A 27,851-nucleotide genomic window follows, 5' to 3' on the forward strand; every position below is an offset into this window, starting at 1 on the left:
AAATGTTAGGACTTTAAATACTAACCTAAGAAAACTTTAAAAATACAAATTCAGCAAGACTTTTTCTCTAATAACAACAGTTTTCCAAAATTAACGAACAACAAGAAAATATCCAGTGTTTTTTTTTTCATGAAGAGTAGTAATAAAATACAGTATTGGTATGCACATGTTAATCACATGCATTTCCTCTGTAGGTAAAGGAGACATGGCTATGTCTAACATCGTGGGATCCAATGTGTTTGATATGCTGTGCCTAGGTATTCCCTGGTTTATTAAAACTGTGTTTACAAACCCATCAGTTCCAGTAGAGGTGAACAGCAAAGGACTCACTTATATAACCATCTCTCTCAATATTTCAATTATTTTTCTTTTTCTAGTAGTCCATTTTAATGGCTGGAAACTGGACAGAAAGCTGGGAGTAATCTGCCTATTATTATACTTGGGACTTGCTGTATTATCAGTTCTATATGAACTTGGAATCATTGGAAATAACAAAATAAGGGGCTGTGGAGGCTGATATATTAGTGTTTTGTGAAAATGGAATGGTAGGAGGGGCAGAGAAGGGAAACATTTCTTCATTTAAGTCAAATAAAAAACATCCTCAACTTTAGAATGCAAAACTTAACATACAGTAATTATTTATCATCAAAGAAAAACAACTTAAAACCAACCAAAATCACATCCTAATTTGTCTGAACCCTTTTTCATGGACAATTAAATATTCTAACACAAGTTTTGAAAAAAAAAATCATCTGCCATTTACCTAAAAGGAAGCTGATAAAAGCTGGGAAAATGACAACAAACAAATCCTACTATGATGTCATACTGAAAACAACAAGAAATAGCTTATTTCATTAAAAACAGTACAACCATTCATTTAAACTGAATGAGCAGACTTGCTGTCTTTTAGAAACCCAAACTTGAGATTAACAAAAATCACAGTATATTTTTAACATTATACTGCTGAAAGCTGGTGGGATATTCAAAAGTTCATTATTACAGCTTTTGTAAGCATACAATATTACTTTAAAAAAAAAAAAAGACTTTTACTATGAGATTCAGCAAAACAGATGAAGGAATGTTCCAACCGTGGTTTGAAATTATGCGTTACGATCCAAGCGAACATCAATTTCTCTGCCACTGATTTTTATGCCATTCATTATTCTGCAGGCTTTTTCAGCTGATTCTGGGGAGTCAAATCTGACTGTCCCACAGCCTTTTGACTTTCCATTCTCCATTTTTATTTCTGCAAACATTACATGACCTGTAACAAAATTACTAATCAGTTTAAATGGATTTCATTCTTTGTATGGGATAAATAACATTAATGCTAATAATCATGAACATTATACTTACATTCTGACAACACAAATCACATAAAGTAATATAAGCATATACAAAACTGATACTGGGATATATCTGCTTAGGATATAATGTTTTGTGTTAAATTCCTAATTTCTAAAGTGAATTTCATAGCAATAAGAAGGACAAATGCAACTAACTGACCATGACCCGTGATAAGCTTGTACCTCTAATCAAAATTAGTTTTAGAATGACTGCTCAACTTCCTAATGTGTCTTCCTTCTCTTTTATCTTCACTCCTTTGTCCCCTGGAAATAACAGTATTTCCCTAAATCTAATTTCTATCAGGTCACAAAAGGCCCCATAAATTTTACTTTTCATTTAATTACACTTTGTACAGGTATTGGGGCTTGAACTCAGGGCCTGGAAGATGTCCTTTAGCTTTTTTAGTTAAGGCTGGTTCTCTACCATTTGAGCCACAGATCTACTTCCAGTCTTTTGCTGGTTTATTAGAGATAAGAGTCTCATGCACTTTCCTTCCCTGAATGGCTTTGAACCATGATCTTCAGATCTCAGCCTCCTGAGTAGCTAGTTTTTTGTTTTTGGGGGTTTTTTTTTTAATGAAGAAAGCTATAAGGCTTTATTTTTTTTCCAAATGAGTAAAACAGGTTTTATTTTAATCATTCTTACAATTTTGGAAACTCAGCTACACTTGAGTTTTTCTCCCCTTTTTTTAGTACTTTTTATTTTATTGTAAAGGTGATGCACAGAGGGGTTACATAAAATAAGGTAGTGAGTGTATTTCTTTTTAGCAGTGTAACTCCCTCCCTTGTTTTCTCCCGCTTCCCCTCCCATTGACTCCCCTCTCCCACAAGCTGTAAACTTTCCAACATCTTGTTTGCTGAGTATCACTGTTGCATTGGTTCTCACTTTGTCCCACCTTTTCTGTGATTCCCCTTCCCTTCCTCAAATCAGATAGACTTACGTATAAGATAAGGAGTACCAAAAGCAGAAACAGGGACCACAGGGAATAAAAGAGAGGAGAAAAAAAGAAAAAAGAAAAGAAATAAATGCAAACAGTACACACGTACGTACGTACGTGTACACACACACACACACACACACACACACACACACACACACACACACTTCTTGTTTCCATATCCTAGAGATCATTTTGATTCACATCATTATATGTGGTCATATATATATGTAGCTAGGATTTTATAGGGGTGAGCCACCACACCTATTAATTGTACTTTTAATCAATGCATTTATTCAATATTCTAGTTTGGAATTAAAGTCTTAAGAATGGTCTCAAATTCACTATGGTAAGAAATACAGAAGAGAACATAGATTTAAATCAATGAAAGTAAAAATGATGTTGACATAAAGGAAAACCATATAGAAGTTGCTAGAAGGGCTAGAAGGAGAGAAAACCAGACAAGTGTTTCTTCTGCAGTTAATATCATTATTAACTCTACAACTGCAATTTTAGGTAAATTAGTATCCTTTATTAAAATATAAACTATTTTATATTTATACAAAAAAGTATGTTTATTAAAAAAATTCACCATCTAAACCAGAATACCTTTAAAGTAAAAGATAAGATTTGCTACTAGTTATAAATACATAGCAGATGTAAAGTTAAACTACAATTTAGGCAAACTGAGAGGCATGATAATGCAGACCAAACAGGTCATAATTTAGAGTATGACTTCTAGATGGAAATATCAGGCAAATCAAGCTAATGTTCTTTTAGTAGTAGTAGAGTAGCTAGACCATTATGGGCTATTTTTTTCTTAGTCTAGCAACCAGATAGTCATATACATTTAGTTCTAAAAATGGACAAAATAGCAGGAAAAAAAAAGATAAAAAGAGAGGATTTATAAAAAGTTATTGCATACATGCTTTCCAAGGGAAGGGATAAAAATAAATCAGGGAAATTGTTTTCCTATTAAAATCTTGATCTAAATTATCCATTATATATACACCATCATGTACTATTGTTGTACTTGTGCTTTTTCATCCATCCCTATTATTGTATTCTTTTTAAAATAAAAAAAATCTACCTACAAAGAATAAAGTACAGTCAAGTCAATAATGCTCACATGGTCATTCTTTGCTCTACTCTGCCTCTTTATCTGTTGAGCTTCATCTCACCTTTTACCACACCTTATCTGAGCATCAAGGTATTTTTAGTTTTACTGAAATGATATCAACAGAGATTACCTATACTTGCTTCTACTGCTCATTGCCCTACACAGTAAGACTCATTCCCTCATGGTCTATGGGATTCATGGCTAGATGCTGATTTATTCATTTTGGTACATGTCCTTACTCCTACAAAGACTACAGACTCCTAGAAACAACTTTATTATTTTGCTTTTTCTCAGTGGTGACTATTAGCTGATTTGTATTTAATAACTTTGATAAATAATTTATCTTCCTTGAATTTTAAAATAGAATAAAATAAGAATCTACAAAGGGAGAAAACTGAACAGTTTCAAACTAATTGAATTTTGAAGACTGGCATATATGACTTTGATCACTTTCAAAGTGATTTACAGACTGCTAAAAATAGAGTATCAGTAGATATGAATGAGTAAATTACCAAATAAATGAAGATCTGCACAGAGTGCTTCTACCCATTTATAAACCCATAATACTGTATGTATAGAAGCAGTGGCAGTTGCTAGGATAAAAAGATATAGTTCTTGCCCTCAAATGCCTCCATCTAAGATGGAAGAAAATGGAAAGATCATTACAATAAAATAAAAACTACAATATGAGAACCCATTAGAAAATATTATTGTTGATAGTGGCTTACAAAGGCTACTTTTGTAGAAAAAATGTTAAACTTATCCTCCTCATTGACCTTAAGAATAAAAAATCTATTCCAAATACTCTTGAGCTTCCTGTTAAAACCTGAGACCCTCAATGAGTCACTTCTAGCCTTTTCTCATTGTTCTATGCTACATATTCATCCTAACTACTGCGATTATAGACTCAGATCCATCCAACAGCAAGAAATCTATTGCTTTGTACACTCAGTTCTCCCACTGCACATACACATACACGCACATATACATACACAAACATGAGAATATTAAAATTAGAATATTTTATAGCAAAAAAAGTATTGTACATAAAATTTTCTCTTTTAAAACTAATAAATCTCCTAATCATCTACAGATCTATGGAATAATTAAGGTTACATTATAGCCAAGAACAATTACAAAGGGATCAGATAAGCCACCATAATGTGCCCATGTATTAAGGAATTCTTGGCAATGGTTCTATACTGTGTCTTGTCGGCAATACAGAATGTATCAAATGGGTCTGACCTATGATATTTCTGTGGATTAATTCATAAACAAGGAAGTAAATGCCATTAATGTTCCTCATGAGAAAAAAATACTAATGCAAACAATGTTGACATATTAATCCTTATGAAATCAGGTCATATAACAAGACTTCTTTAGCATCAGAAAACAATAATAGGTTACATTCTAACCTTTGTCATCTAATACTAATTTGTACTGCTTTAAACAAGCAGTAAAATATGAGCAGTACAAATAGATGGTAAAGTATTTCAGTTGAAGTTAAATTAGAAATATGCTTTGAAAAGTCTAAATTCAGTGGTTACAAGTTTTCCTCCACAGTAAATATCAATGTATCTGTAATCACTGACATACTCACCGCACTGACTGAATTTCTCTTTAAGTTTCTGCCAAGTCAAGTCAAAAGGCAGCTAGAAGGAAAAGAGGTGTTAGTAACAAATATACAAAGAAAAGCAGATTTTTAGGTGTTCTATACATTTATTTGCTTACATTTCTGACAAATATCTGGTTGCCTTTGGAGCCTATTCTGTCTCTCATTCCACTTCCCATTGGACCCGATAAAAATCCTCGATCCATATCGATGCTCCTTTCCAGGATGGCACCTATACCTGGTCCCATTCTATCGAAGCTGGAACTCACGCGGTCCAGTGCCATCCCCATTCCTCCAGTCACACTGCTCATGGCACCCATCCCACCACCTGCATGTCAAGAAGGGTAGGGGAGATTTGGGAATGTCGTTTTCATTTCAAAAACAGAGACAGATGGGAAAAGAAGAGGAAGGAAGAGGAAAATAATCATTTTTGAGAAAGAAGGGAAGAGAAAAAGCCATGTACATAAATCTATAATACACAAACATCAAATTATTTCATATAGTCAACAAAACAATTTCTCAAAGAACACAATTTAATTTGGTAGATACTTGGTTAGTGTCTTAATTCTAGTCACTATGAAAAATACATTATACATATAAACCTCTATAAAACTGTGTTCTAATCATAAAACAAATATTTAAGTTATATAAATCTCTACCAATCTTTACAAATATTAGTAATTTTAATCCTTATTTTCATTTTCTAATAATTATTGAATTAAACATGCTGCTCTCATATATTTCTGTATATTCTTTTCCTAGCTTACTTCTCACCTCAGTACCTTTACCTGTTTCCCATACAATTCCTATTTTGATCTCAGTTGAATTTTCAATAATCATAGAAAAACATACTTTTTAACTTCCATATTATACAGAGCTTATAAAAGGAATAACAAAATCTGGAATTAGTCTCCTTCAATAAAAGCTTGAGAATTTAGCTTCTAGCTCATATTTCCTTTATTCTTATGTGATTTTATTTCCTGGCCCTTTTCATTCTTCCAACCTTAAACTATTATTCTTTTTTGTACCTAATATTACCACGCATGAAAATTCTAAAAATTAACATCACCTTCAAATTTTCTTTCAGTTAATAAAAAATTATAAAAGTAGGGAAACATAAGTAAGAACATTGAGATAAAGGGAGAAGATAGGAAAGTTACAATGAACAGGAAAATGACCAATGCTAAAAGCTAGATGAGAGGGGTAGCTCATACCTATAATTCTAGTTACTCAGGAGAGTGAGAACTAGAGGTTTGAGGTTCACAGCTAGCTGGGGTAAAAAGGTCTGTGAAAGGTTTTGAAACTCCATATCCAATTAATCAGAAAAATGCTGGACAGGGACATGGCTCAAGTGGTAGAGCACCAACTGTGAGCCAAAAAGCCAAGCAATGGTCCAAGCTTAGCCAAGTTTAAGCTCATGACCCAGTATTTTATCAGGAATAAAATGAGAAAGGTATGATGGAAGTAAATGTCTTAAACTGATAGGATTTTAGATTTTATTTTCGGCTTGTAAAATTCCATAAATTAAAGGAAGTCAATAAAATATGGAGGGTTCACAGACCATGACTCAGCAGGCAACAGAGGTCAAAACTAAGTCATGCATTAAGGCTTAAATACAAGGCCTAAAATTTGGTAGTGCAAAGAGGAGAGATTTAGCATTCTCAAGTGTTTCAACTGCTCTTGTGGGAAAGGTGTAAGAGTCAAGGAAACAAAAACCTGTTTAAATCTTTGCCTTCAACTAAAAGTTACCGTTACATTTGCATCTACCAAAAAGACATAAGGTGTTTAAAGATGAAATAAACTAGTAGCTATTATAAAAAATAAAATGGAGGTAAGATTGGTGCCAAAGCAACAGTTATCCCTGCTGTATGCTCATAGAAATCCCCAGATTCCTTAGGTAGAAAGATAGTTTTTTAATTGACTAATATTTAAAACATAGGTTAGCGATATCAAGGAAGTAAACTTCAAAGTTGAGAAATTTCAAACACTGATGATCAAACAGAAAGGCTTAGCTCATTAACTATCAAAGTTTCTCAAATTATGGTAAGGCATATTGGCATATGAGAACAAAGTATTACAACACTACAATAACTACTCTTGAAAGGTCTTTGCAAACACTCAAATATTACTGAATAAATTCTAAAAAAATTTAAACCTACTTATTCCAGATCCTACTGGACCCATGTTAGAAGCTCCTATTCTTCCTGCAAACCCTCCAATCATTGCACTGCCTAAACAAGGATGGAAAGATAATATACTAATTAATTTAAATAATTATACTTTAAGATGCTATGCTTTCAGAAAATGTACAATAATTGAACAGTATAAAGTCTTTTGGAAATAGAATCCAAATACATAAGTGAAAAAACTAATACATTAAAATCTAATGTTTTTCTTCAGGTAATAAATCCTGTGAAACATTATAAATTTCTGGTTTTACACAAAAAAAAGAACAAATTTTGAAAATATAACCTGAAAAAGGAAAGAAATATGCAGCCAGCCCTACCAAGTCTACCAAAGGAATCGCCAAAGCCTCGGTTTATTCCAACATCACCACGCCCAAAGTCTCGCTCCATGCTACTAGTCATCGCACCACGGTATAACTCTGAAAAGATTGTGCAACAAATTAACCCTTTTTCAAATACATCAATGCAAGGAAAACCATTCAAGAGTATGTCTAAACTAAACTGGAAAAAGACAGCAAATAACATCAATACAAATAATCTATGGTTTGTCCAACTTACCTCACACACCACACATACCATCCCCATTTCTGCTATGCATGTCCTTATCCCCTAGCACCCATATGCCTTCTGAAGACATCTATAGCACCCATGCCTAAGTGAAGGAGAGGGGTATTTTAATACTAAGGAAAAGTCAATACAATATAACATCCTCCTATATGCATTTACCTACCTCCCACTCGACCAACTCCACCAAATCCTCCCATGCTATTCATTGCTTCCAGACCACCAAACCCAATTCCTACAAAATAAAGTTTAATTTTAAGATTTTACTGTCAGTTGTAGAGATGAAAGGTACATTTTGTAAATATAAAGTCTCACTGTAAGCTCGTCATGCACCCTCCCTTGTACGGGCTGGGCTACTTCTTAACACTTATCTTCGCTTAAGCATCTACCTGGCTCAATTTCTGCATGAGCCAACACTAAAGCATGGCTTTTTTTTCCTTAGAATTCTCAACACAGTTCTAGTTTCTTAAGAGTGGCAATAGGTACATGTAAACAACAACAACAAAGTATGTTTTACATACCTCCTCCAATTCTATTCATTCCTCCAAACCCTGGACCATCCATTCCCATACCTCAAATAAAATATAAAGTATGTACTTTCAGTGAATCATATCTTTGTGACTAAACAATGATATTATAGAAAACAAACATTACTGGTATATCCACAGTGGAACACTTAGTATAAGAAAAGCAGCAGGATACAGAAAATGGTTTCAAGTGCCATGCCATAGCAGTTATCATCAAAAAGACCTCTGAATATTTATTAGACAAGAAAGCAAAACTCCCTAGTCATACAACATCAAGGGAGAGCATACCTAGACATGTGTACCCAACTCATTTGCTTTCTTTCAAAGCATACAAAGAAACACCGAACAGCATATTTAATCATCAGCCCAGAAAGTAAACACAGTATTATGTATAAATACGTAAATAATATTAAATAGTATGTGTTTAGGAATATGAGGGATATGACAGCTCAAAGAAAAGGGAGAAGTAAATAAATGGATAAACAAATGGAAAAATAGTAGAACTTTAGGAAGGTGAGGTATATGACAGCTTAAAGGTAAGGAAGAAAATGTTTGCATCAGAATAATTGTAAGAACTACCCTCATAATTTAGAATATGATTATAGCATCTCAAAAAAGTAAGACTCTGATATCATTTATTTGTCTTGTCTGTTAACAAAATGAGCATCCATCAAAATCACTTCAAACACGACTAATATAATTTGACTGTTTTACTGTCGTTCTCTCCTAAATATAACATCTAATGGTCTAGAGACTACATAATGTCTTGATACCATACAAACTGAATGAAGCAGATATAAAAGAATTATAAATGAAACATTAAAGAGATACACAAAATGCCTTTCTTCTCACTTGCTATTTCATTGGAAATAGTTTATTTTCTTAAAAATTGTACTTATGTAAAGCTGAATATAGTGGCTCATACAGATGGCTAAGATCAGATCTGAAATCATGCCAGCATGGGCAAAAAATTAATGAGACCTCTCATTCAATTAATAAAAAGCTGGATGTGGTAGCATGCATCTATCTCCCAGCTGCAGAGGAAGTATAAATTGGAGGATCACAGTCCAGTCAGTGTAGGCATAAATTTAAGAACTTCTTTGAAAAATAATTTTAAAAGGTTGGAAGTATGGTTCAAGTGTTAGAAAACCTTTAGCGGGCTGGGAAAGTGGCTCAGTGCTTGCCTTGCATGCATGAGGCCCTAGGTTCGATTCCTCAGCACCATATAAGCAGAAAAAGCCAAAGGGTGCTGTGGCTCAAGTGGTAGGGCACTAGCCTTGAGCTGAAGAGCTGAGGCACAGTGCCCAGGCCCAGAGTTCAGGCCCCACGACCAACAAGGGGAAAAAAAAAAAAAAAAACCTATATAGCAAGCACAAGACCCTGAATTCAACCCCCAAGCACTGCCAAAAAATTTATTTGTTACAAATTATATGTTATATATAAAATATAATTTTAAGGGTTAAGAATAGAGTTAAGCTTAATTACTGCTAGCTTTAAACAAATAATTTTTATAATATTTGTTTACTATGGCAGTAAATATTACAGTAAATAACCACATAAAATCACAGGAGGGTTTAACAAATTCTAAGAGTATAAAGAGTCTTGACACCAAAAAGGTTGAAAATCATTCTATGAATAAGCAACTAAGTCCACATAATGAGCTAGCTACCTAAGAGACTAACTTCCTAAATTAACAAGTGACATTGCTATGATATAGTAGCATTCAGCCATTCCACAAATACTGTATAACCACAATAAACATGGCACGATGTTGAGAATTCTCCTTAAGTCATAAAAACATTTCAATATCTACAATGCTAAAAGCTTCACTCTATCCAGACTAGTCTCAGAGGGACCTTCCTGTACTTTGTCTAACCTTGTTTGTTTTAACTGCTCTCTCAAGGTTTTATTCCCTTTGCAAATTAGAGATATCCTAAATACCTATTAAAAAGAATCCTTTAAACTTTATGACAAAGTAAATAAAAACCTTATTATATGACAAATATATCATTTTAAAAGAAGAACGATTACTAACCACTTGGACCTAGATTTCCCATTACGCCTCCAATGTTCAACTGGCTAGCACTTATAGGCTGTCCTCCTGGACCAAGTCCCATTCCAATGCCTCCAAGACCACCTAAAACATAAATAAAAATATGATACAACTACCTGACACTAAAATTTTTAAATATCTGTACTCTTGTAATAGTATCACTCAATTGTTTCCAGTCTGCAAATAAGAGCACGAGCTCTTGTTTTCATTTAGAAAGCATCAAAGTCAAAACTGATTAATACCATTGATTAATGTCAAATATTTGACAAAACAAGTTGAGGTTGTATTCTATTTAAAGACAAACTGCCAACAGGATTTTAAACAATAGATCATACTTTACAAACAACATAGATATCTGAAAATGAACATTTTGAACAAATGTACAGAACCACTAAAAAACTAAGGATTACATTTAAGATGGTCCAAATCAAACTAAAAAGTCAATAGACATGAAAACATAATATTGAATAAAGAAAATTATTACATTACCTAGGATCATTAATATTTATTTACATTTATATGGTACTGTGTTTTCTTTTCTTTTTTTTTTGGGTTCGGTCATGGGGCCTGAACTCTGGGCCTGGGCGCTGTCCCTCAGCTCTTCAGCTCAAGGCTAGCGCTCTACCACTTGAGCCACAGCACCACTTCCGGCTTTTTTGTTTTTGCTTATGTGGTGCTGAGGAATCGAACGCAGGCCTCAGGCATGCAAGGCAAGCGCTCTACCACTGAGCCACCTTCCCAGCCCCTACTGTGTTTTCATATCTACTATTCATACAGGAGGAAATTTATGAGCCCTTAAGTTACTTGCACATTAACCTTTATGTATGTATGTATTTGATAACTACGACTAGAATTCAAAACTTCTTTGAATCCAGGATTTCTTGTATTAACTTTCTAAAAATAAATAAATTAGATGAAAATGAACTTTCGAAAATTTGATGACTTTAAAAGTAATGAAATTTGCCAGGCACCAGTGGCCCACGCCTATAATCCTAGCTGCGTAGGAATCTGAGATCTGAGAATCACAGTTTAAAGCCAGCCCTGACAGCCAAGTCTATGAGACTGTCATCTCCAATTAACCACAAAAAGCAGAAAGCGGAGCAGGGCACTGGTGGCTCCGCCTGTAATCCTAGCTACTTAGGAGGCTAGAGATCGGAAGATCATGGTTCAAAAGGCAGCCTAGGCAGGAAAGTCCATGAGACTCTTATTTCCAATTAACCACCAGAAAACTGGAAGTAGCGCTGTGGCTCAAGTGGTAGGCCACTCACCTTGAGCTGAAGAGCTCAGGGACAGCGCCCAGGCACAGGGAGGGAGGGAAGGAAAGAAGGAAGGAGGGAAGGAAAGAAGGAAGGAAGGAAGGAAGGAAGGAAAGAAGGAAGGAAGGAAGGAAGGAAGGGAGGGAGGGAGGGAGGGAGGGAGGGAGGGAAGGAGGGGAGGGGAGGGGAGGGGAGGAAGAGAAAGAATTAAAAAAAGAAACTCAGGCAGTGGGTGAAAAGTACAATGGGGACATATTTCCAGGGCAGCTAAGCAGAGGGCTTTACTGGGCCTCCAGGCAAAGAGCGAACAGCTGATAAAGAAGAGGTCAGGCTCCAGCCCAGGCCAGAGTACGGCCTGGAGATCCCCAGAGCCCAAGGACAGACCCAAGGAACCAGGTCAAGTGGGGTTCAGAGCTGCTGCCCAGAACAAAGGGGCAGAAGCTAAGGCCAGTCGCCAAAGATGTGCAGATGCACTGAGCCCACCCATGCATGGGCAGAATAGCCCAGACTGGGGCCCAGGAATTGCCATGGAAATCTTTAAAATTAGACAAGCATGTCATATTATTGTAAAGACAAATATGAGGAAAATATTTTCCTATTCCACCTATAAACACAGACTTCCAGAAACCAATGCACACCAATGCTTACATGCAAACCAAGTACCATCTTTTCATCTCTGACAAGTGACAAGGAACCAAGAAAGAAAAGGAAAATAACACATCTCAGAATAAGAAAATCAGACTGGAACTCAAAAACATTGTTTTCACCCAAAAGTAACAATATCAGAAGCATAGGGAATGAGCAAGTTGCCATTTATCACATACAGCAATCTGAGCAAAAGGGAGTGAGGAAAAACGAGGGAAAGGTAGTTTATAAAAAGCAAAACTGTCATTTACATCTACATTACACAAAGAACTTAAAGGTTATTCCACAGACTCATTATGTAATAAATTGCTGGATTCACAGGACAACTGTATTAATTCTAATCCTGTATGTCCCTACTAATTCAACTTCATGCTATTCAGACAAAAATAAGAAAACATACACAAATCTATCCTTCAAATGAGAGATTTTACCATAAACATCTCAGTAATTGATAGAGCAAGTATCAGTAAGGTCATGAAACAACTGGAATAATTTACTAATTTGATTTGACATATAACAACACTCCCAACCACATCTAGAATACTTACCAAAATGGGCCAGATGACAGACCACTCATAATTTTGTACAAATGAATTTCAAAAAAAAATCCCACCCCTCTGTACAGTATGTTCTCAAATAAAATAAAATAAAATTTAAAAAAAAAATCCCAAAGATCATATTTTCTGACCACATTTGGTTAAAAACTAAAACTAATGTGAGAACAATACACATTTAAGGATTTTTTTTTTTTTTTTTTTTTAGTTTGGTCATGAGGCTTGAACTAAGGGCCTGGGCACTGTTCCTGAGCCCTTTTGTTCAAAGCATTTCATTCTACCACTTTGAGCCACAGAGCCACTCTGGTTTTCTGGAGGTTAATTGGAGATAAGAGTCTCAAGGACTTTCCTCCCTTAGCTGTCTTTGAACCATGACCCTCTGATTTCAGCCTACAGAGTAGCTAGGATTACAGGTGTGAGCCTGCATGTGCCCAGCTTCTTAAATCTTTCTGATCAATACAATAAAACCATCTCCAACACTCCAAACTAATCCAAAACTGTGAACAACTTGGATACATGTACAAAAGTTTTGCTTATTAGCAAACCAAATAGGCTATTATTTCTGATAATAGCTTTTACTTACGTGGTAACTGTGGTGTTTTACTATCATGTGAACGGTAGTCTTCATGAGGAACAGACTTGTCGTCCTAATTGCAAAGAAGTTTATTACAGTTAATATATTTCTAAAGAAAATGGTAATGCTGATTATAGAAAATAAAGACTGGAAGAGGTTGGAATTTAAAGTGATATATAAGAACTCACCATTTTCACATGCATAGGTCTATCAAATAAAAACTGTCCATTGAACATTGCTGTTGGTTCAGTTAAGGAAAGCCAGTTAATATGACAATAAAATTATACTGAACATTAAATTATCTTATTAAAGGACTCTCCAACTATTCTCTAATATTTTAACACCTTTAGAATTTACTTGTATTAGTCTCTTTCATATACTCAAGGAAAATCCTTTCTTTGCTTTATAGCTTTATCTGATAAATAAGGTATTCTTTTAATTCAACCACTGAAAAAAGAAAATTAACAAGGTAAGCATGATTGCTTTGAATGAGACTTGTTAATTAACAGTTATCAAAAGCAAGTAGGCAGACAGTGGCGGTAGAAAGGGAGAACAGAAAAGAGCTCCCATCAACCCTGTACTATGAGGCTAATTCAAGTTCTAAGAGTGATTTTAGTACATAGACACAGTCAAGTTTTATGTTCAGGAGAGTAAAATCTAACAGATTCCTAAGCTAGGCAACCTTAAATTCCATCATGTCTAAAGAATGCTATCTATCTTCTGCAATGCATCGTTTTAGCAGCAAACAATACTAAAATACAGATCAGGATACAAATTGCTTGAACTGCTTCAATTGCTTGCTCAAAAGTCACAGTGCCCATCCCTCTGCTCTTGCCATCCTTGTCTTCTTTAATGTCTGCTCGCTTTACAGTTCCAGCTATGCTGAACACTTCCTTTAGCTTTTTCCAACCAACTTTGAAGTCAAGCTTGACATAAAATTGAATAAAGTTACATATCTAATAAGCCCCTTCCCCCATGTAAAAATACAACATAATCTTTTTAAACTCTCAAAACCAAAAAGAACTATAAATGTTCAAGTACTATCACTGTAAGTTGTTTAAAATCAGTTCAGCTTTATCTACTTCATCCCTTTATTCTTCTTCTTTAATTCTGCAAATCATATCTCAACGATTCTTCTGTACATTTGAAATTCAGACTATTTTCACCAGGAGAAGTTCAGTTTGGGCAAAGTATTGCCCATTCCAATTTCAAGAGCTCAGAACAAATGACAAACTAAGCACAGTATACACACTCACAGATATCAAGGCTACAAGAATGAAAATCCCACTGGGCACCAGTGGTCATACCTGTAATCCTATCTACTCAGGAGGCAGAGATCTGAGGACTGAAGTTCAAAGCCAGCCTGGGCAGGAAAGTCTATGAGACTCTTATCTCCAATTAGCCAGCAGAAAACTGGAAGTGGCGCTGTGGCTCAAGTGGTAGAGTGCTGGCTTTGAGTGAAGAGCTCAGGGGCGGTGCCCAGGCCCAGAGTTCAAGACCCACACCCAACCAAAAAAAAAAAAAACAACCTCCTTTCTAATATGAACAGATATATGTATAAAATAAATAATTTCAAGAACTGCAACTGTTTATAAATTCCACCGTTCTGTTTTAAAAATCCTCAATACTTGTATTAGACTCTCACCTCAAATTGGGTTTGATTTTACAGTAACTACAGTTTTTACTTACTTAGTAAAAAAGTAAGCAATCTTCTAGAAAACTGTAACCCATACATCTAACTATACAATCTCATAATTAGACCCAAGGATTCAAACTAATTTTAGACTAAAACTTACATTAGCAACAAAAATTGTAGAACCAAGTCTACCAGCTTGCAAATTACTGATAACCTCAGGCGGAATGTTTGGATTATTGAGAATTGAAGGTGGCAAATTCATCAACCCTGATCCCATGTCTGGGACGTGTCCTCCTGGAAATGACCCTCCTGTTCGTTGCAATGCTCTACGGGCGTTTTCTCCATCAGGATCCTATAAACACATTGAATGTTAAAAGCTACCAAATACAGCCATAAATCTATATAATTAAAATAAGTTCAAATTCTACAGTAATTAAGCCATCTGGCTCAAATTATTGAACCTCTTGTTTTTTTCTCATCCAAAAAATTGAGTCCCATAAAAATGTGCAAACTGGCACAATATTTTTGTCTCCAGGAATGTCAGTTACATGCCTTTCTCCAATCACTAAAAGTCACTTGAGAACTTGAAATTAGTTTAATCCTGCCTTCATGCTAGTGAGCAAGCATAGTCCATACACATAATGTGACTCCTTTCCCCCGCCCTGCAAAAAATACAGGATGCCCAATAGAAGATCAAATTAGACTAACTCAAAGCTTTTCAAGAGTATAACAGACTGTTATAGAGGGATAATGGGGTGTATGTAACTGGTAAATTTCCCTCTGAACAAAATACAATTATATTCACTCTCTAACTTCTTACCTTCTTCAATAATAATTATATTCTGAGATAGGAGTAGGAGAGAGATAAAAGAATCTAAGTATCCAAGTAAAGAATTAAAATAGGCATTGTTTAAGTCTATTAATTTTAAAAGAGAAATATTCTATCTGAACATAAAAAAGCCAGTTTAAATATACTTCTCACTCTCATTCTACTAGGTATAATGCAAACAAAAAAACAAAAACACATACACACAAATATATATATAAACTGACCACATACTATCATCTGCAATGTCAAATAGTTACAGTAAAGGAAGCCATCAACTCTACTATCTGCAAACTTTGTTAAGCAAATACCAATTTTTTTTAAAAAGGGAGCTGAGAGTGTGGCTTAGTAGTAGAGTGCTTGCCCAGAATGCATGAAGCCCTGGGTTCGATACCTCAGTATCACATAAACAGAAAAAGCTGGAAGGGCACTATAGCTCAAGTTGTAGAGTCTCAGCCTTGAGCAAAGAGTCTCAAGGACAATGCCCAGGCCCTGAGTTCAAGCTGCAGGACAGGCAACAAAAAAAAAAGGAGAGAGAGGGGGAAGGGAGAGGCGGGGAGAGAGAGAGAGAAAAGGAAGGAAGGAAGGAAGGAAGGAAAAGAGCTGGGCACCAGTGGCTCATGCCTGTATTCCTAGTTACTCAGGAGGCTGAGAAGTGAGGATCAAGGTCTGAAGCCAGCCCAGGAAAGAAAAGTCCATGCGACTCTTATCTCCAATTACCTCCCCCAAAAAAGCTTTCACAGCCAAGATGGCTGTGAAAGGATGAATACATTTTTCAGTAATACATTTTTCAGTACTAAGAAATAAAAGCGTTACAAAAGTAAAGAAATAAACATCAAAATATTATAAAACTTTAAGTTTAATAAATATTTCAGATCTGAGAACTCAAAAAGCATGTAAGAACACTAAATTTAGAAGAGTACTTACCTATGTGGGAAAGAAGACAAAACAGACATTTCTATCAAGATACATATGTTGTTTGTGCTTAACATTAATAAAGCATATTTCTATGATTTGATTTGTCTTATGTGTGATAACGATTTATAACTATATATGTATATACATAAAACAAACAGCCTAACAGTTTTTATTCTTCTTTCCCCCATTCTGTCAGCCTGTTAAGTCAGTGACTGCTAATTTTTAGAGGTTCTTTATTATTTACAACTACTCTAATCTCCACTTACTTATGTGGGGAAAAATTGTAATGTTAAGATCTTCTAGAGAATTGGAAGTATACTTTCCTTAAGATTCATGCCAATCACACATTCGTAAGTCAAAAATTCCCAGAAAAGGGGATGCCTTTAGTAATCTTAATTTTAAAAGATCTATTAGATAAATCCCTCCTCATTCAGTGAGAACAAATTTGACCATTCTTCCCCCTTAAGTTAAAAATGGACGCATCCTGCATCAGCCAGAACCTCATAAGTATTCCACAACATGCTAAAACTTTAAAGACTCTGATGATATGGCCTTGGCTTTTAGCATCTAATAAACTATTTTTTTCTAAGCAACAGTGGAAAGAGCCAGGCACCGGTGGCTCTCACCTGTGACCCTAGCTACTCAAGTGGCTAAGATCTAAGGATCACAGAACAAAGCCAGCCTGGGTAGGAAAGCACATAAGATGCTTATCTCCAACTAATTACCAAAAACTCCAGAAATGGAGCTGTGGTTCAAGTGCTGGAGTGCTATCCTTGAACAAAAAGGCTCAGGGACTGTGCCCAGGCCCTGAATTGAAGCCCCAAAACAAGCTACTGAAGAGCAAATAGGAAATCATGTACAAGTAAGTTTATCATTAGTACACAGTGCTTTAACAAGCATTTATGCTTAAAATTTTTTATCGAATACGTTACCAAAATGAAAATTTAACAAAAGCAAGAGCCAGGTACTGCTGGCTCACACCTGTAATCCTAGCTACTCAGGAGGCTGAAGTCTGAGGATTGCAATTCAAAGCCAGCCTGGACAGGAAATCCCATGAGATTCTTACTTAATAAACTACTCAGTAAAAGCCGGAAGTGTTACTATGGCTCAAGTGAAGGCATTAGCCTTGAGAAAAAGTATCTCAGGGACAGTGCCCAGGCCCTAAATTCAAACCCCAGGCCCAAAACACACACACACACACACACACACGCACGCACGCACGCACGCACGTGCTTACACTTAAACATTTAAATTCTAAATATAATTAATCTTACCTCTTTAATATTCAGAGGTCTTCCACTAAGGTCATATTTGTTCATAGTTTCTAGTGCTTTCTTTACAAATTCTTCATCTTTGAATTCAACCACACTTCATAGGGAAAAAAATGTATAAAAATATTTATGTATTAAGAGCCTTTTTTTCCAGTCAGAAGTTTAATTTGACTTAAGATAGAAAAAAATTCTTACCCACAACCCTATATCCAAGTAGATTTGTCAATATATGCAAAAGAAAAAAAGTTTTACATCAGTAGATGAAGTAAATGGTGGATTCTAACATTTCAATCAAGAGTAATTAATATAAAATCATGTTTTGTTTTTTATGCCACCTCCAGAACATAACAGGCAAGAGACCACAAATTTTTGATAAAATTTTAAGTCTAACACTTTGAAATGGTAGAAATAGCATGTAACAGCGTAGAGCACATTTTCCTTTTTTTCTTTTTTCTTTTTGTCAGTTGTGGGAGCTGAACTCTAGCCCTTCTTAAAACTAACATTCAATCAAACCAAGGAAGAAACTGAATGTTCCATTATATGTGGTCATTACCGGCACAAATACTTTCAAAGTATGTAAACAATATATTTTGCAACTCTAATCAAAAGAGCAAATGAATGTTTTATTGTTATTAAAGTTCTCTATTAGATTAGAACTGGCTGCACACAATTTAATAGCACCCAGTTTCAAGTATGGAAAAAACTCACCTATGTTAAAGAAAATTATAGAACCATATTTAAAAATAATTTCTTGTGATTATTGCTTATAATGCCATTTGAATGTGATGACAAAGTTTTATTTCTCATGTACCCAACTAATGTTTGTTAATATAATGAAATAGTTAATAGCTTTCCATTATATTCTTCAGTATATTTTATTCCAGTTGCTAAAAATTAAAATATATTATTAACCAATTCATCATGTTTCAATTTAATCATCAATATCATTCATACCAACTGGTCAGAGCACTGCCTCTTATGTAGTCCTGCAGGCTACCAAATTAATCTTTTCAATAAAAATTTCAAAAATACATTTTGAATTAACACCTTTTAGTTATAGGCCTCTCCTAAAACTCTTAGGAAATAGTATCAATTCAGCGACTTTTAAAATATCCCTGAAGACATCAAAGTACAACATAAAATTCCTATGGTAAAATCTTAGCGGCTAAGAAGAAGCATTACCTTAAACATTAGAAAAAAATTGAATGTCCTTTAAAACATTTACAAAACCCATCCCTTCCAAGCAGCTAGTTTGGTTGGTATAAGTGTCAGACTTGCTAGTATAAAACCTCAAATCTTACATAATAAAGTAAAACGAAATGAAACTTAAGTTTCCAAAAACTGGTACATTATACAAAAAGTAAACTGCTGAGGAACTTTTAAACCTCAAGCAGATGATTGCCCACAGCACTTACCCTTGATTTTCCTTCCGCATCCTTAAAGAGCTCCACGTATGTAACCTCACCAACTACATAAGACATACAAAAGGAAGATACCAAGAAACAATACATTTAAACACCAGTATCTTGCTTTACTGCACACCTGTGCACAACTCTACAGAAAAGCACCTATTATTCACCAACAATCAAAACCAGACCAACATACCTCCTGTCAATGGCTATGCAAATTTAACTAATTTTCAGAAATGTACATCATCCACATTCTCTAAAAAAAGCTAACCACTATATTAACCTATTTCATACTACAGATCATATTTTGGCCAGCATGATATAGTTGGTGAACAAATGCACATATAAATACAAATGGTCCCTTGGCCTATCATATTAACAACATTAGCGCTTTTCAAATAACTTTGGTCAGCCTACACACAACAGCTGTTTTAAGGTGACTTGCTACCTGAATGTCTTCAATCATGTTTGCCATCAGTAAACTCAATTTACAAGTCATGCTTCACAGCAAGCCACACACTAAATAAAGTCAATGAATAAAACCAATCAAATAGTTGTCACCTTACAACAGATACACCAATGCAATTTTTTAAATTTATTAAAAGAGATCAGCCTCAAAGCCAAGTACATAGTTAACAGACAGTTGAAACAATTTTTCAAGAGGTAGCAGAACTAACTTTTACAAAGTCAAGTATTAAAATTATTTTCCCCAAAATCAACCATGTATATAAGATGAATGTTTTCAGATTAGCCTGAAAACAAAATTGCAACCGCAGTAACGCAATTTTAATATAGAACTGCAAAGACAGCATCAGAGCAGTCATGACAATGCAAACAAAATGAATTCCACAGCCAGATTCCAGACTCCACCAAGATAGTAACAAAACAGCTTTTGGAAATATATAGTCAAACCTTATTGTTCATACATTAACACGCTAAATATATTGTAACTAATGCAATAGTCCCTTAAAATCTATAAAGCTTCAACTAGACAAAGCAATCACATTAACAAAATTCTTGGTGGCATGCAAATGCTGGCTCGCTACTATCCCACCAAAATGGTAAAAAAGAGAAGTACTTCATTTATCTCTACTACATTGTAATACAATTGTTGTGTCAAGGGAAAGGAAGTGAAAAGATTAGTTCATATGTCAAGAAATAAAAATCAGATTTTTGAGTCTGTGTGGCTAAGAGGAATAAAAAAAACCTTGCTTAGTTTCCTCCCCTTCCTACATGAAGATTATCCAACAGTGGGTTACTTCAGAAATAGTTACCTTTTTCTCGCATCAGATCTTTAATAGCTTGCCATTTCATGTCATAAGGAATGTTGCTAATGAAAACTCTGTTTCGATTTGGACCCTTCTTTTCTCCACTGCCCAAATTCTTGTCTTTTGAATAAGGGTGAAATCGATTGGCCTTCTTATTTCCAGTAGATTTTTCTTTTAAATCAGATTTCTCTTCCTTCACGGATTCATCATTTTCCCTGTAAATTTTTAAAAAATGCCCTTTAGTTGTACTTCTAAGAATGCAAGTCTATATTGAACAAATAATTTAATACTTCACAAAACTTTCAACTAAACTGAACCTTAAGAGCTGACCCAGTAACTTTGAATTATCATGGGTTTGAGCAATTAGCAAACCTGACAGTGTCTCAGTTAACAATCCTCACTTTCTTTCACATTAAATTATTGCAAGCATCCCAAAACCCAGTTTTCTCCCATCACACTACTTGTTATTACAGGGGAGCGTTCATGGTGCAGCCTATCATCCCAGCTACATAGGAAGCATTAAGTGGGAGGATCTCAAGCTGGCCAAGCAAAAACTTTCAAGACCCTATCTAAAAAAGGGATAAGCATTGCCAGGTATTGATGGCCCATCAAGATATTAGAAAAGTTCATCTCTTGAAAGTTAACAGGATTCTTTCTGGAACTTTTTCCTTTTATTAAAAATAGAATCTAAGCCTGGCACCAGTGGCTCATGCCTGTAATCCTAGCTACTCAGGAGGCTGAGATTTGAGGATTGCGGTTCAAAGCCAGCCTGGGCAGGAAAGTTTGTGAGACTCTTATCTCCAATAAACCGCTAGAAAACCGGAAGTGGTGCTGTGGCTCGAGCGGTAGAGCGCTCGCCTTGAGCTGAAGAGCACAAGGACAGCGCCCAAGCCCAGAGTTCAAGTCCCACAACCGACAAAAAAAAAAAAAAAAAAAATATATATATATATATATATATATATAAAATCAAAATATAGTCATGTCTAGATATCAACATTCATATTCATATATTCATAAGAAACTCAAATTTCTTCTATTCACAACTTTCATAAATACAAAACATTTATGTGGTATCGTAATATCTTCATGTTGAACAGTTCCTTAGTACTAGTACCTATACGATGAGGAGACAGGTACAGGAGAGAAGCAATAACACATGAGTCAGGATTTTCTAAATCTTATTTAATGAGATGTAATTGGAAAAATATCCTATCTGAAAGACCAGAATCACAGTGCAACTATTATGCTGCTATACAGTCAACCACAAGATAGACATCCATAGAAAATAGGTGTATATTTAAGATGAACCCTATACTTCAAAGTTTATATTCAAGTTTATAGGGCTTATATGTAAATCTCTAAGGTTTAAATGTAAACATATTTAAAATGCAATTTATCTTTCAAAAGGAATCTTTTAGAACAGGCTTAAGTTACTATTACTCTAGTGAAATTGCAATCATTAAACAAAGCATCTATTTTAAGGCAATATTTCACAGCATATACTAGTGAAATTATCTAGGAATGATACTCAGGAATCCTAATTTTTTTGAAGCTTCCTGGATTATTCTGACAACCAACCGTATTTCGTAATCTAGGGTATAAATTATTTTCTAAGTCATTCTGAGAGTGTACACACTACAGAACTCCACACACACCTGTTTTACAACATGCTGAGCTATTCCGTAAGCAGGCATAAACACAGCATTACCTTTATGAATAAAGGCTATATCCTTAGTATCAGCAGCATTTAGCATGTGGGCTGCATTTACCATGTATTTAATGAACAAGAACTTTTGAATGAACACTTAATAAGTATACTATCCGAGTACAGACTGTATTACTGTCTGCCAGAAAAGCTGCTGGAATTAAGAGACTTTCTACCAAACTTACTTTTCCATCTTTCTAGACCTTGATGGGGACTTGTTCACTGCCAAATATATTCCCTCATGAGAAATGATATGACCTAGAAGGGCTCTTCTCTCCTGTCCAGAAAGTACCTTCCTGTCAGAACAGAGTACTACTCTTGAAAATGGAGGCAAGCAGCCAAGAGGCACAGAGGTCTTTTCTCTGGTTCCTGGGTATAACAGACACAATGACAAACTCTTCCTCTTAATCCCCTAAGAATTCATTTACATAACAGGGAGCCTAGGCAGAATTCAATGGATGTTTGTAAAATAACTCTTTGTTCAGGTAAGCAGGTACCTGTATAGTATCAACATAAAAATCCCTTTTCTTCTATTTACTTTCCTCAGGATGAAACCAATTGTGAAATTGCATAAAATTCTGAAATATAATGTCCTTCTATTTCTGACCTGGCAGGGAGGGGTGCTGTCCATGAATATGGTAGACATTTACTAACAATATTCTCACAAGTTCATCAAAACAAAAAACAAAAAAACCACTAATTTCCTAACTATACGTACTTCAAAATATTTTCTTAAAGGGTGACAAAAGAGATCAATTTCTTCTTTTTCCACAACTAGTAGCATCTTTTAAATACCACTATAGATAATTTAATGAGTTTTATCTACAGAATATATATTAGGTTAGAGGCTAAAAGGGTGAAGTCACTTAATTACCAATAGCCAAAGCTCCACAATTTCTGAATTCTGTGTCATAAATACACTATGAAGAGAAAGTTAAAAATAAATGCAAAAACTCTTAAAGAAACTATGATATCAAAATAATGATACTATATCCAGAATTCCATATACTAATTCTCAATCTATTCATTTTGGCAAACCCTCCTTTTTAAGGCATTTAAAGAATCTAGTCACTTTTATCTGCCTCTGAGAATGAATTATGCCTAACTCAAATAATAGTTTAAATATCTGAGGAAAAATCAATATCCAACATCAAATGAAAAAAAAAGTAGCACTAATGTGTGATTTCTAGAAGCATAATGCTACAGTAGGAAATTCAAAGTGAATCTCAATTTCAGAAGAGAAATAGAAAGATCTCAACTTCATATCTCAAGGAACTCGGGGGAAAAAAAAAGCCCAAAAAGTTAGTTAAAAAGAAAATAGCAAATAGCAGAACATAAATAAGTGAAATACACTAGAAAAATAATAAAATAGATTAACAATACTAGGAGTTGATTTTTTTTAAAGGGCAAATAAAACTGACAAACACTAAACTAGCCACTAAGAGAAAAAAAAAATTCTTTAAAGACTCCTCAAAAACCCAAGAAAGAGCAGGGTGCTGGTGAAAAATACCTGTAATCCTAGCTACTCAGGAAGCTGAGATCTCAGGATGGCAGTTCAAAGCCAGCCAGGGCAGGAAAGTCCTTGAGACTCTTATCTCCAATAAACCAGTAGAAAACCAGAAGTGGTGTTGTGACTCAAGTGGTAGAGCCCTTGCTAGCTCTGAGCTGAAGAGTCAAGGCCCAGGCCCAGAGTTCAAGCCCCACAACCAACAAAAATCAACAAGAAGAGAAATTACAACTGACAAATGACAAGCGAATCCAAGAGAGTTATCAACTGATAAATACAAATGACAAGAGAATCCAGGAGAGTTATCTAACAATCTGGATGCCTTAGAATAAATTCCTAGAAACACACAGCCCACTACATGAAGAATCATGAAGAATCAGAAAGTTCTAAGTGGAAAAGGAGATGGAATCAGTAAGAAAAACTCTCCCAACACTAAAACTCTCTGGATCTAATAGCCACACTGATAAATTCTAACAAATGTTTATCAATAACAGTCCTGTAACTCTTCAAAGAAAATACTGAATGGAAGAGGATTGGGAAATATTTTAGGAGGCTAACAAGACTCTGATATCACAAAGCAAGACGAAGATACTATAAGAGAATTTTGTATCTTTGATAAAAGGATCATACACTAGGATCAAGTGAGAATTGAATATAAGGATGGTTTAACAACTCTTAGAATAAAAAGGCTGACATACCCATGTTAGTCAGTCATCGTTCAGTATCCACAAGCAATAGGCTCCAGGAAGCTACCCCTCATCCCAGAAAAGGCCCAGGTCCTTTATAGGCTTTTAAAGGCTCAAGTCCTTCATATAAAATGTTTATGCATATAACCCTAAGCACAACCTCCTAACCTCAAACATACTTGAAATCATTTCTGGGTTACTTATGATACTAATACAATGTAATTACTAGGAAATAAAATGTTACACTGTATTGCTCAGGTAACAATGACAAGAAAAAGCTCTTGTAAGTGTACAGTATAAACGCCACTTGGGAGGAGAGTGTGTTCTATCCACATTCAATCCAGTTTTTATCACTCCACTGTGTTTCACTTCTATTTTAATTCCAAATTCCCTGAAACTCAACATTTTGGTGGGCATGGTAGAAGGTGCTTCATGCAGTTTGATTTCTCAATAACTGAGGTACTCGCATACTTTCCGCTCAAACTCCACTGAGTTTCAATCTCTAACACCTGCCACTTCTCTTCTGCCCACTCAAACTCACTTAAGAGCAAGACTGTCATCAGCAAGTTAGGGAGAGAGCTATATTCAACCAATCCTGAAACGGACTGGTCCAGGTCATACTACACAGCCTCAGAGATTTACACACAGGAGAAAAGTCAGAAAGACATTTATTTACGTTCCCCATTTGAGTATAAATGCGTGTTTATTCTTCCTGCTCTTGAGACAGACCTGGGAGGGGGAAGGGGTGCTTTCCCTTAAGTAGTATCACACTGTCAATTTCAGGGTTGAAAATAAATGCTGGACTTCATACAGCACCCCCGCCCCCCAGACAATGCTCTCACAAGAGGTGAGAGCCTTCTACGTCCCTATCACACTGCCTGCTAACTGAAAAACGTTACGCACTTGAGTCCACTAAATGGTTTATGGGCACTGGTGACAGAAGCAACCCTAAAAGTGGCAGGCTTTCTTTTACTGAAAGGTGTGAGCCCTGGTGGCTCACACCTGTCATCCTAGCTCCTTGGGAGGCTGAGATCTGAGGACTAAAGTTTGAAGCCAGCCTGGGCAGGAAAAGTCCATGAGACGCTCCTCTCCAAGTAACCAGCAAAAAAAAAAAAAAGCCCAAAGCAGAGCTCTGGTGCAAGTGGTAGGGTGCCAGCCTTGAACGCAAAAGAGAAGGGACAGTGCCCAGGCCCTGAGTTCAAGCCCTAGCATTAGTGTGCACATGCGCGCGCACACACACACACACACACACAGATGCATTCACACACAATCTTATTTAGGGGATGGACCAGTGGTCCAGCACTGGAACCTGACATGAGACACTGCATAGCCAAGTGTGTGTGTGTGTGTGTGTGTGTGTGTGATGGCTGTGTGTCTGTATGTGTGTGAGTGTGTGATGGGGATGGCTGTGTGTGTCTGTGTGTATGTATATGTGTCTGTGTGTGTGTGTGATGGGGGATGGCTGTGTCTGTGTGTGATGGGGGGATGGCTGTGTGTGTCTGTGTGTGAGTGATGGGGGTGGCTGTGTGTGTCTGTGTCTGTGTGTGATAGGGGATGGCTGTGGTGTGTGTGTCTGTGAGTGTGTGTGTGTATGTGTGATGGGGGATGGCTGTGTGTGTGTCTGTGTCTGTGATGGGGGATGGCTGTGTGTGTGTCTGTGATGGGGGATGGCTGTGTGTGTGATGGGGGATGGCTGTGTGTGTCTCTGTGTGTGTGTCTGTCTGTATGTGTGTCTGTGTGTGTGCGATGGGGGGATGGCTGTGTGTGTGTGTGTGTGATGGGGGATGGCTGTGTGTGTGTCTGTGTCTGTGTGTGTGATGGGGGATGGCTGTGTGTGTGTGTGATAGGGGATGGCTGTGTGTGTCTCTGTGTGTGTGTGTCTCTGTGTGTGTGTCTGTGTGTGTGTGATGGGGGATGGCTGTGTGTCTGTCTCTGTGTGTGTGTCTGTGTCTGTGTGATGGGGGGATGGCTGTGTGTCTGTGTGTGTGTGTCTGTGTGTGTGTGATGGAGGGATGGCTGTGTCTGTGTGTGTGATGGGGGGATGGCTGTGTGTCTGTGTGTGTGAGTGTCTGTGTCTGTGTGATGGGGGAATGGCTATGTCTGTGTGTGTGTGTGTGTGTGTGTGTGTGTGTGTGTGTGTGAGATGGAGGGGGGATGGCTTCGAAAGACGAGGTCGGAGGTGGGGGGCATGACGTCATCCTTGGATACTCCCGGCCTTCCCAACGGGGCCCAGATTTACACACATTTACACACATTTACACACACACACACACACACACACACACGAACACACGCCCTCTGCAAACCATGGCGGTCTCCGAGCATTAGCTCCAACGGTCTCCAGCTGCAGTCAGGGAAGAAGAGGAGGTGGTGCCCTCCCTCACCCCCCACTTCCCCTTACCCCCAGCCCCATCCCCACGCGCGACCTCGGGGTGCCGCGCCCCCGCCCCGCCCCGCCCCGCCCCCCCCCCACCCCGGGGCCTACGGGCGCCCGGCTGCACCTGCTCCGCCTGTGCGCGCGCGCCGCGCACGGCCTGGGCCGGACGCCAGGCCGGAGCCCTCCCCGCCCCCCCCCCCCCCCGCGCCTCCCACCGGCCTCGGGGCCCGCCGAGGCCCGGCCGAGGCCCGGGGTCCCCCGAGCCGCCGCCGCCGCCCGGCCCGGCCCTCAGCCCCGCGGCCCCGCGGCCCCGGCCCGGCAGGGACAATACATTTTGACGCCGTTGGAGCTGCTGCTGTGCGGCGGCGCCGGCTTCTCGGGCTCCGGGGGCTGCGCTTCCCGCCGCGGCTCGCCCGGCGGCTCGGCGGGCTGAGGAGGAGGAGGAGGAGGAGGAGGAGGAGGATGCGGGGTGTGCTCCCCGGCGGCCGCGGCCGGCACCTCGGGCTTGTCGGCGTCCGCCATCCCGCCGCCGCCGCCGCCGGCTCCGCCTCGGCCGCCCGCCTCGCGCGCGCTGGGGGGGGGGGGGGGGCGGGGAGGGCTGGGGGCGTGGGGGGCGGGGAGGCCTCGGGACGCGACAATGGCGGCGGCGGCGGCGGCGGCGGCCGCGGCCGGGGGAAAGCGCTAACGGATCCCGATTTGAAAAGGCCCCGAGCGCTCACGCCGCGCCCTGGATCTCGCGAGAACCGGTCGAGAGGCTGAGCGGGCTCGGGAGAGCGTGGGGGGGGGGGGAGGAGGGAGGGGGAGGCCTGCCGCGGGGGAGGGGGCGACGGGAAGGAGGGGGAGGGGGGAAGAGGTCAGGGCCCAGGGGTTGCC

General features: G+C 37.6%; 2 protein-coding genes across 3 annotated transcripts in view; one reads left to right on the forward strand and one right to left on the reverse strand.

The window, feature by feature from the left end:
* Slc24a5 (solute carrier family 24 member 5) overlaps positions 1 to 1,026 on the forward strand; it is a 19,823-nt gene extending 18,797 nt beyond the window's left edge. The window contains exon 9 of the mRNA XM_042687604.1: positions 195 to 1,026. Within this exon, the coding sequence (XP_042543538.1) occupies positions 195 to 517 (323 nt within the window). The 3' untranslated portion in view covers positions 518 to 1,026. The remainder of the gene's footprint in view (positions 1 to 194) is intronic.
* On the reverse strand, positions 607 to 27,500 carry Myef2 (myelin expression factor 2). Of its 2 annotated transcripts, XM_042687602.1 has the most exons (17): positions 27,310 to 27,500; positions 20,710 to 20,918; positions 19,442 to 19,494; positions 18,222 to 18,229; positions 18,030 to 18,123; positions 15,172 to 15,363; positions 14,148 to 14,301; positions 13,564 to 13,613; positions 13,385 to 13,448; positions 10,329 to 10,430; positions 8,288 to 8,338; positions 7,933 to 8,001; positions 7,523 to 7,621; positions 7,176 to 7,247; positions 5,136 to 5,344; positions 5,005 to 5,056; positions 607 to 1,264 (listed from the first exon to the last, which is right to left on the reverse strand). In XM_042687602.1, the coding sequence occupies exons 1-17, from the start codon at positions 27,498 to 27,500 to the stop codon at positions 1,101 to 1,103; spliced, it is 1,833 nt and encodes a 610-aa protein (XP_042543536.1). In that variant the 3' UTR covers positions 607 to 1,100. The 2 variants fall into 2 exon arrangements, with proteins under 2 accessions (XP_042543536.1, XP_042543537.1); XM_042687603.1 differs by lacking the exon at positions 7,176 to 7,247.
* Positions 27,501 to 27,851: the final 351 nt, after the last annotated feature.

The sequence above is a fragment of the Dipodomys spectabilis genome, unplaced genomic scaffold (genome assembly GCF_019054845.1).
Source record: "Dipodomys spectabilis isolate Male_0828 unplaced genomic scaffold, ASM1905484v1 ptg000108l, whole genome shotgun sequence".
Classification (NCBI taxonomy): Eukaryota; Metazoa; Chordata; class Mammalia; order Rodentia; family Heteromyidae; genus Dipodomys; species Dipodomys spectabilis.

Coding starts and splice junctions, on each gene's coding strand:
- Myef2 (XM_042687602.1), bottom strand. CDS start 27,500: ATGGCGGACGCCGACAAGCCCGAGGTGCCGGCCGCGGCCGCCGGGGAG. Junction 13,614..14,147: donor TGAAGCAGTTCAAGCAATTT/GTATCCTGATCT, acceptor CTGAACCAACAG/CAATGTTCAATGGACAGTTT. Junction 8,339..10,328: donor GGGAAATCTAGGTCCAAGTG/GTTAGTAATCGT, acceptor ATTTTATTTGAG/GTATGGGAATGGATGGTCCA.